This window comes from Eriocheir sinensis, chromosome 50, assembly GCF_024679095.1.
Source record: "Eriocheir sinensis breed Jianghai 21 chromosome 50, ASM2467909v1, whole genome shotgun sequence".
Lineage (NCBI taxonomy): Eukaryota > Metazoa > Arthropoda > Malacostraca > Decapoda > Varunidae > Eriocheir > Eriocheir sinensis.
Window position 1 is genome coordinate 8,656,012 of NC_066558.1, and position 9,954 is coordinate 8,665,965.

General features: G+C 43.8%; 1 protein-coding gene across 1 annotated transcript in view; it reads right to left on the minus strand.

Moving 5' to 3' along the window:
- Positions 1-9,309, minus strand: part of LOC126982039 (angiotensin-converting enzyme-like) — a 54,556-nt gene extending 45,247 nt beyond the window's left edge. Inside the window, exons 1-3 of the mRNA XM_050833757.1 lie at positions 9,261-9,309; positions 6,164-6,314; positions 1,507-1,636 (exon numbers count right to left, since the gene is read on the minus strand). Of these exons, the coding sequence (XP_050689714.1) occupies positions 1,507-1,636; positions 6,164-6,314; positions 9,261-9,309 (330 nt within the window). The remainder of the gene's footprint in view (positions 1-1,506; positions 1,637-6,163; positions 6,315-9,260) is intronic.
- Positions 9,310-9,954: the final 645 nt, after the last annotated feature.

Genomic DNA, 9,954 nt, shown 5'->3' on the forward strand with positions numbered 1-9,954 from the left:
AGCAGTCAGCATGAAAATATCGAGAGAAGATAGAAAGAGAGGCAACATGGCGGCGGAATTTAAGAGGTAGAAGACTATCAGTAAGAGGAGGAGAGCTGATGAGACGAAGAGCCTTAGACTCCACTCTGTCTAGGAGAGCTGTGTGAGTGGAGCCCCCCCACACGTCAGATGCATAGTCCATACGAGGGCGGACAAGGCCCCTATAAATGGAAAGCATTTGTGCAGGGAAGAAGAACTGGCGGAGACGGTACAGAGGAAGCTGACTAGTAAGAGAAGAGATGTGAAGTTTCCAGTTGAGATTTTGAGTTAAGAATAGACCGAGGATGTTTAGTGTTGAAGAATGTGATAGCCGAGTGTTGTCGAAGAATAGGGGATAGATATCTGGAAGATTGTGTCGAGTGGATAGGTGGAGAAACTGTGTTTTTGAGGCGTTGAAGAACACCAGGTTCTTCTTGTCCCAATCGGAAATAATAGTAAGGTCTGAAGCTAAGCGTTCTGCAGCCTCCAGCCTGGAATCGTTTAGTTCCTGTTGAGTGGGTCTTCTATTAAAAGAAGTTGAGTAATGCAGAGTGGAGTCATCGGCGTCAGAATGGATAGGACAGTTCGTTTTGGAAAGAAGATCATTAATGAACAACAGAAAGAGAGTGGGAGATTGGACAGAGCCCTGCGGGACACCACTGTTAATAGGTTTAGGGGAAGAACAGTGACCTACTACCACAGCGGAAATAGAACGGTCAGAAAGGAAACTGGAGATAAAGGTACAGAGAGAAGGATAGAAACCGTAGGAGGGTAGTCTGGAAAGCAAAGATTTGTACCAGACCCTATCAAAGGGTTTTTGATATGTCCAGCGCAATAGCAAAGGTTTCACCGAAACGGCTAAGAGAGGATGACCAAGAGTCAGTTAGGAAGGCAAGGAGATCACCAGCAGAACTCCCCTTGCGGAACCCATACTGGCGATCAGATAGAAGGTCAGAAGTGGAAAGGTGCTTTTGAATCTTCCGGTTAAGGATTAATTCAAAAGCTTTAGATAGACAAGAAAGGAAAGCTATAGGGCGGTAATTTGAGGGATTGGAACGGTCACTCTTCTTAGGCACAGGATGTATGAAGGCATACGTTTAGGAATACGGGCTTTTAGAGAGAGAGATAAAGAGATAGATAGATAGATAGATAGATAGATAGATAAATTGATCGAGATAGATAGATAGATAAATAGATAGATAGATAGATAGATAGATAGACAGATGGATGAATAGATTGATAAAGTTAGATAAACAGACAGACAGCTAGCTAGACGAATAGAAAAATATAGATATTTAGATAGATAGATAGATGAATAGATAGGTAGCTAGAGAGGCGAGATAGATTGAGAAGTAGAGAGATAGATAGGTAGATAGATAGATATAAAAATAAATAGATAGATTGAGAGACAGATAAATAGATAGATAGATAGGACGAAAGATAGCACAGGACTGGAGACAGAGCCCTCCCCTCCCCTCTGTGCCTCACCATGAACTGCATGAAGAGCGCCGTGTAGTGCCTGGTGGCGGTGGTGGTGTGCGCCAGCTGGTAGGTCGGCAGCATGTCCAGCTCATTCACGCTCCGGTACGTTGTGGGCACCACCCCGCTGTACGCCTGCCTGGGAGACATAGACACATTCACTCATCCATCCATCTATACATGCATACATACTTATGTATGCGTACATACTATGCATCAGGCAGACATATACATACATACCTACAAAAACACATTGATATCTAACCATCACTTTTCCCATTCTAATTAAACACACACACACACACACACACACACACACACACACACACACACACACACACACAATATTCTTAAGGTGGTTACATAGTGCAGCAGTGGGGTAGGGTACGATTCAGCGCCGCCATTCCAGCGCCGATGTTTCAGCTCCGCCGTTTCAGCGCCAGCCCATTTCAGCCCCAGACTCTTCAGCACCACCCTTTCAGCGCCATAAATCAATAATTTATTCAAAGAACCATAGTTTTTTATGAGATTAGTTTATTTAATTTAAAATTATTAAAAAAAAACAATTAAAATCGTTTACAAGAGTGTATTCTTTATTTTTAGTGTGATAAATTGTGCGCAATTGCATGCAGGTATTCTACTTCATTTCTTTTGTCATATTCAGAAACAATTTTTAATATTCTTTCATCTCCTTTTCTGTATTTTAGTAATTTGATTTGAGGTTCATGCCCAGCTGAAAGTTTTTCGAAATATTCATCCCGTCCCTTTTGGACTCGTTTAAGTCTATGGAGGAAGTTCCATATGGTTGGATGCAACATTCCCAGTTCGCCTCGTAGTCGTCTGTTTGCTGCTTCATCATGGTTATTACTTATCGTTTTCGCCGAATGATTTTACGCATTGCTTGCCTATTTGCTAATTGTGCAATGCCAGCTTGAGACATTTTCTAAGCACATGTTAGTAATAATGCTTGGAAGTTCACACGTCTTCTCAGCCCGATGTCTTGCATCTGTTTTTGCCTTTTCTACCTCTAATTCAACTGCAGATGGGGGATGGGTATGTTTGTTAATCTTCTTAATTACTGTTTCCTCTAATGTATGAATTCTGGCTCTGCATCTTCCATCTTCATGGCATCGCCAAAACTTAACATCATTCTGTGTCTTTCTAATCTATCAAATCGATATAGATATCCTTCATGACAGAATTTCACTCTTCCTCTCTTGCTTTGCACTGGTTGCGCCTTGGGTTAAAGTTTGAAATTTTAAGTCTAAGGAAATCAGAATAGTAGGCGTCAGCTCCAAATGCGAACTGTACAGAGGTGAGTGGGTGAGGAGCTGGAAGGAGCAGGCAGGCAGGTAGCGTTCCACAACCAGCCAGCGCGGTGCTCTCTCCCGGTCTGTTGTTGGTAAGCTGAACCAACCACCCTCACCTCATGAACATAGAGTGGGGTTGGAGGAGGTAAAGAGGAGCTTTTTCCAGGTGTTGACTAGAGGAAAAGAGTGGTTAGTTGTTTAGCATTTTGTTTAGTAGTTTAGTAGTTTAGTATGCTATATAGTGCTTGAAATAATTTCGAATATCCACAAAAATGGTAATGATATCCTTAATATGTAAACATAGAGACTTTAGCTGTTTCGTTCTTTTAAGGCAACCGATTACTCTCTATAAATGCCAAATATCATAATTATGTTGTCTTTAATGGGGAAACTGTTTGGCACCTTGTTTCCACCCCTCATCATCCTTACATCCAACGGTTATACAACACAGACACCTATTATGGCTAATAAGAAGCGCACAGGCGCTGAATAATCTGGCGCTGAAGAGTTTGGCGCTGAATTGGGCTGGCGCTGAATTGACGGCGCTGAATTGGCGGCGCTGAATTGACGTCACTGAATTGGTGGCGCTGAATTAGCGGCGCTGAATTGGGCCCCGCAGCAGTGGATGGGATAAAGAGTAAAAATACAGGTTAGTTCTTGCATTAGGAAGCAGAGAGATGAGTTTGGGTAAACAGTCGAGCATGTAAAAGATCACACCGTTCCTGCTATTTTTTTAAAATTTACAGTAGAGGAAGCAGCTCGAGAGCAACAGACAAAAAATAAACTGACAGACAAAGCTTACTAAACACTGTTCCCATAAAGCAACGATATTAATTCCACTACAACTATTTATACTACTACTGCTACTACTACTACCACCACCACTACTACTACTACTACTACTACTACTACTACTACTACTACTACTACTACTACTACTTTCATCCCTCACGCTGGTAAACTCTGGAACAATCTTCCTTCATCTGTATTTCCTCCTGCCTACGACTTGAACTCTTTCATGTTGTCAAATCAGGACACCTCTCCTCCCGAAATTGACCCCTCTTTCGGCCACCTCTTTTGATTCTTCTTAGGAGCAGCGAGTAGCGGGCTTTTTTTTTATTATTGTTTCCTTTTTTGTGCCCTTGAGCTGTCTCCTTTGTTGTAAAAAAAAACTACTACTTCTACCACTACTACTACTACTACAACTACCACTACTACTACTACTACTACTACTACTACTACAAGTACTACCACTACTACTACTACTCCTACTACTGCTACTACTGCCACTGCTTCTACTACTACTACTACTATTTCCACTACTACTACTCATACTACTACTATTACTACTACTACTACTATTGCTACTACTACTACTCCCACTACTGCTACTCCTACTTCCACTCCTCCTCCTCCTCCTCAGACTCCTCCCACTTTTTATTCTTTCTTTCTTTATTTATTTATTTATGGGCTGCCTGTAGCGCCTGTAGGCTTTCTCGAGGGGCCTTATGGACTGCCCCAGGCCGTTAGTAGCACAGGCTAATTTTATTTATAGTGGCTGCCCTGATGCATGACTTTTGCTGGGCCCATGCTGCCCCCCGGTGCTCCTCTTGACCGAAGTCGCTAAGTTCAGGGTTGATGGAAGATCCGGACAGCATATGGGTGATCTTCCGCCACTCGGCGATGACTTGAAAAATCATCGTGTTTGGATGAGAACTTGAACCTAGTCCACGCTAGGCCCTCGGGCTCACCACGCCCTAACGCTAACCACTTGATCGCCGCTTTCCAACTACGGCTACTACTCCTATAGAGGTTTTGCAGCTGACGTCATTAGTGGGGGTGCGGGGGTAGCGCGGGCCTGCACGGCCATCTTGGTGGTCAGTGGTGGTGGTCACTTATCAAAGCAAACCTTGGTGGGGGCTGCACAAGTGCTCTGTGTGTTCGTCATGCAATACGTATGCTGTGCGGTTGGATGTTCTAACCGACACGGGAGAAATGCTGTGTCATTTTATAGATTTCCAGCGAATCCAGAAGAGCGGGGGAAGTGGATAGCAGCTGTGAGGAGGGAGAACTGGCGGCCGGCTGCTTCATCTCGACTCTGGAGTGCTCATTTTGTCAGAGGTAAATAGTACAGGCAAGACTGATTAGATTATTACATGAGGTAACACTCATTTAGGTATTGCCCCGGGTCCCCTAGCTTATTGTGTGGCGGGGGATTACTCTGGAACGGGATTTACATGAGCTGGCGGAGGTAAACACGCATGGCGGCGCTCAAGCAGGGGAAGAAAATAGGAAAGGAAATTCAGTGGAGGCAAAGTGCACAGAGGGACAGAGCTCAGTGCTGGGTGGAGTATATAAGTGTACGCAGGGAAGTGACCAAGAGTGCGTAGTCTAAGGTGACTTGCCGTCACCTGCCCTCTCCTGTGCTGCCTACCTGGGCCTACCTGGGCATCACTGGTCAGCAACAGGAGATCGGCCAGGCAGAGGGACAGCCAGTCAACCGACCACCCAAACAGTCAGCTAACCAACCAATCAGCCAGTCAACCAGCCAGCCAGCCAACCAATTAGCCAGTCAGTCAACCACCCAGTCAGTCATCCAGTCAACCAGTCAGCCATCCAGTCGGTCACTTAGACAGACGGTCAGTTTATCAATCAGCCAGCCAATCAACCCACCAGGCAACCAGTCAGCCAGCCAGCTAGAAAGCAGGTCTACCAGTCAGCCAGACAGCCAGTCTATTGGCTGTATACCCAGTCAGTCAGTCTATCAACCGGCCACCCAGACAGCCACTCTTCTGGCCAGGCTACCCATCAGGCAGCCAGTCACTCAACCAGCCAGACAGACAGGCAGTCTACCATCCACCTCAAGGCTCTTGTAGGCCTTGAACGACTGCCCTGTAAACAGCTTGCTCTTGCTGTTCACCAGATAGCTATATATATCATGGTAACCGATGTTGGGCAGGTCGTTTGAGGACGGGCAGACTCGGGGTGTTTCCCTAATAAATAAGGGTCTATACCTCCAAAAGCACTGATTTTTCGATGTATCTTAGCTTCGCAGCATTCTCAAGTGATCTCGCGTAATCACTTAACACAAATGATGCTGAAGGTCCTGCCAATTGCCCGCGGGTAGTGACTTGGGGATGAGGCACACGTGGTCCGTCTGCTCACTCTGCTGGGGAGGTGACCACCAGCGGGTTTGCAGACGACGAACAAGGTGCAGACGACGCTATTTCGTGACGTCACTGCAAAACCTCTATACTTACTTCTACTTCTACTCCTCCTCCTACTACTACGTATAATAGTATACTACTACTACGTCTGCTACTTCTCCTTTGACTACATCTGCCACCACTCCTCACCTAAGTTTCCAGTATTCACAGTTCCAGTCCTGGGGTCGGTAGAGTCCCTCGTAAACCTTCCACCTCCAGACGTCAACGGTCAGCAGGTAGGGCAGGGTGGGGAGCAGCGCCAGGGCCACGCGGAACAGGTAGTTGATGTCTCTCTCCTCGGCTGTAAGGAGAAGTATGGGCTATAGGTTGATAGTGTCAGTCGCTTCCGCCCGTCACATCAACTACTTCCAAAAGCCGATAAGGAGATCAGTCACGTTCCAATGAGTGTTTTTGTAGGTTCATGGCACAAGAGAATAATCAAACTACCAGAATTGTCACAAAACTACCCCAAGAAATGTTCAAAACTCCTATATACGAAAGCCTTGTCAAATGTTTGTGCTTGGGAGCCGATATGTTTAATGATATGAACCATAGATACATAGTTCAAGACAGCAAGTTTTTAAGGTCCCCATCCAAACACAAAAGGCTCCACTCTAATTCCTTGAGTACTGTTTGTTGTTATTATAGAAGCTATGAAATCTGAAGAACCTACACAGGTAATCTCTATAGTATCTGGTGCAAAGAAAAAAACTTAACCAAAGAAAGAGTATATTTTTTTTATAGTTTTTTTATAGTTTTGCTCCTTTCTAATTTCTTGCGTAATTTGCTGCTAATATAGAAGCTATGAGGGTTGAAGAAACTACAGAGGTAATCTTTTTAGTATACATGTGTTGCCCTTGAGCTGTCCCCTTTGTTGTAAAAAAAAAAGTAGAAAACCTAACCATTAGGGAGAGCATAGTTAGGTTTGGATACTTACAATGACACTGTATTGGACTGCGGAAATGACCCTTAGTAGATGTTGCGCCATATTCTTAAACCTTCCAGGGCTTGCTCACCCTTATTTGATAAGGTTTTGGTAGAGGCTGTGTTAGTATTTTCTTGGGTAGTTTTATGAGTCTAGTGATAGCATGACACGGCTTCTGCGCCATGAATATGACAAAAAAAATACAAGTTTCATCTTAAACCTTCCGGGGCTTGCACACCCACATTTGATAAGATTTTGGTAGTGGTTGTGTTCGTACTTCCCTGGGTAGTTTTATGAGCCTAGTGATAGTGTGAGCAGGCTTCTGCACCATGAATGTGAAAAATAACTCATTAGAACGCGAATGACTATAAACATTTCGGGGCTTACATTTGATAAGGCTTTGGTAGAGGTTGTGTTCAACTTCGTTTTCTGTACATTAGTAATTGTCAAACCTTTGGATTCACTTTCTTCTTTTACTCTGTTTAGCATTAATTGTAATTTTTCTTTTTTGTCCGCTATCAGCACAGTGTCATCGGCATACCTTATGTTATTTACATTACGTCCTCTAATACTTATCCTCTCACATTCTCTGATATTCCGCAGTATTATTTCTCCATATAATGAAAATAGATCCGGTGACATTACACTACCCTGCCTGACACCTCTGCTGATGTTCTGCCACTCTGTCGCTTCGCCATCTACTCTTACACACGCCTTTTGTGCCCAGTATAGATTCTTTATCACTCTGAGTTCTCTTCCGTTCACCCCAATGCTTTTCAATATTTCCATTAAGTCTTCATGTCTAACTCTATCAAAGGCTTTTTCATAGTCAATAAAGCAGACATATATACAGGTTTCTTTGTTTCTCTATCACCCTCTCAGCCATTGTTCTCAACATAAATATTGCATTACTCGTGCCTTTTCCTTCCACAAATCCACATTGCTCCTCCGAGACCTCACTTCTTATTCTTCCACGTAATCGTTTGAGTATAACTTTCAGTATGATTTTTGTTATTTGGTTCATGATACTGATGGTTCTGTACTTATCGCAGTCAAGCGTTTCGCTTACTTTTGGTATTGTGATAAACACGGATTTCCACATTTGTTCAGTTATCTGTCCTGAATTGAAGACCTTGTTCGCTATCTCTGTGATACTCTATACTGCCATATCTTCAACTGCTTGCAACATTTCTATCGTAAAACCGTCGCTTCCCACTCTTTATGTCTTTCATTGCCCATTTTACTTCACTCTCTAAAATTCTAGGCCTTCATTTTCTTCGGCCGAGTCGTCCATCTCTGGTCTCTCATCACTAAACAGCTCTTATATATATTCACTCCCTCTTTGTCCCACCTCCTCTGCATCCATCACGACTGCCATCTTTCTTTTTCACAGCACCGCCTTTATTCCACTTCCGTTTCTGAGTTAGTTCCTTTATCTTGCCATATTTTGAATGTTGACTCCTTCTGCATAGTTCCTCCACCTCCTCACACTGCTCGTTCAACCACTGCCCCTTCTTTCTACATCATTCACGATGTATCTCTGTATTCTTAATCCTATATTGTCCTTCATCTCGACCTTTTAAATGTCTCCTCTCGTCCATCCTATCTAAGATCTCTTCCGTCATCCATGGTTTCTTCTTTCTTCGCCTGCTGTCCGGGATAACTTCTTCTACTCCTTTTTGTATTGCCTCTGCCAGAATGTTCCATTTCTCTTCAGCCCCATCATTCTCTACTTCATTTTCTAGTACTGCATGTCTATTCCGAACTTTCAATGCATATCTCTGTCATTTCATAATCTTTTCCTAATAGTTCAATATTTTTCTTTGTTTTAGTTTTTGTTTTTCTAAAGTGTTTAAGCTTAAGTTACACTGTTGCTACGACTGGTACATGGTCACTTTTGACATAATAATAATAATAATAATAATAATAATAATAATGATAATAATAATAATAATAAACGGTTTATTTAGTTGCGGCAGCCAAGCTGAAAATTTACATATTATAAGTACAATTTTACTTCGCAAATTAGACAAGTATAAAAAGAAGGGGGAAGGGGATCTGGGGTCTGATGTGTGGGAAGGCTGGGGCGATGGAGCTTGGGGTGGGGGAGGAGGGGGGTGGGGGAAGTGCAGCGCGGTGGTGCCGAGAGGGAGGGGAGGTGCGGTCTCTTCAGATGATGGTGAGGTCAGGTCATGTGTAAATCCTCAGGTCAGACGCTTGTTATGGTACCCTCGTCTAACTCGAGCCTCGAAGCGCGCCATCAAACATCACCACTTCACCAATAACTAACTCACGCACGAATCCTCGAAGCTCCAGCCGCACCAGCGCATTCACTCGAGGACTCGTGACTCCACATCGAAGCTTCACCCATCATTCAATTGAATGTCACGAAGCCTCACACTTCGCGGACCGTCTCGCCCGCCGAGGTTATAAATATACCTCCAACTGTCGGGACCCAGAAGACCATAACAGCAGAGTTAATTAATAGTGACCCCAATCAGAGGCAAATACCGAGTGGAGATATGGAGACAGGAATTGTAAATATGATAGGAGAAGGAAGGAAAGCAATTAGTCAGATATACAAAGTCGTAAACATCTGATAAGCACTAACACTACTGAGAGGTTATGGAAAATACCCAGACCCACATACAGAAAACAGATACCCAGTAGGCGTGGTCAGGAAGTGTGGATAACCATTCAAGAGGACTCTAACATGTCACGTGCGGTGTGACGAAATGCTATAAGCGAATAACTGAAAAGAGAAGTCACTGTGGGAGTGTCTTAAGAGTGAATCACAAATAGCAGGAGAAGTAAACAATACAACATAATGAGCGAGCCAATGGTTGTTGACAGGAAGTATTGGCTACTGGTTATGTAGAAAATGAAGGCGTGTCAAGGATGTTGTTCCGCCTCAAGCAAGGAAAAATGTGACCTAGACAACAGTGGTATGGGCAGACCGAGCCTTGCACTCGCTTCAAGCAGTGCTCTACTCACTCAGCTGAGAATGGCTGTTGTG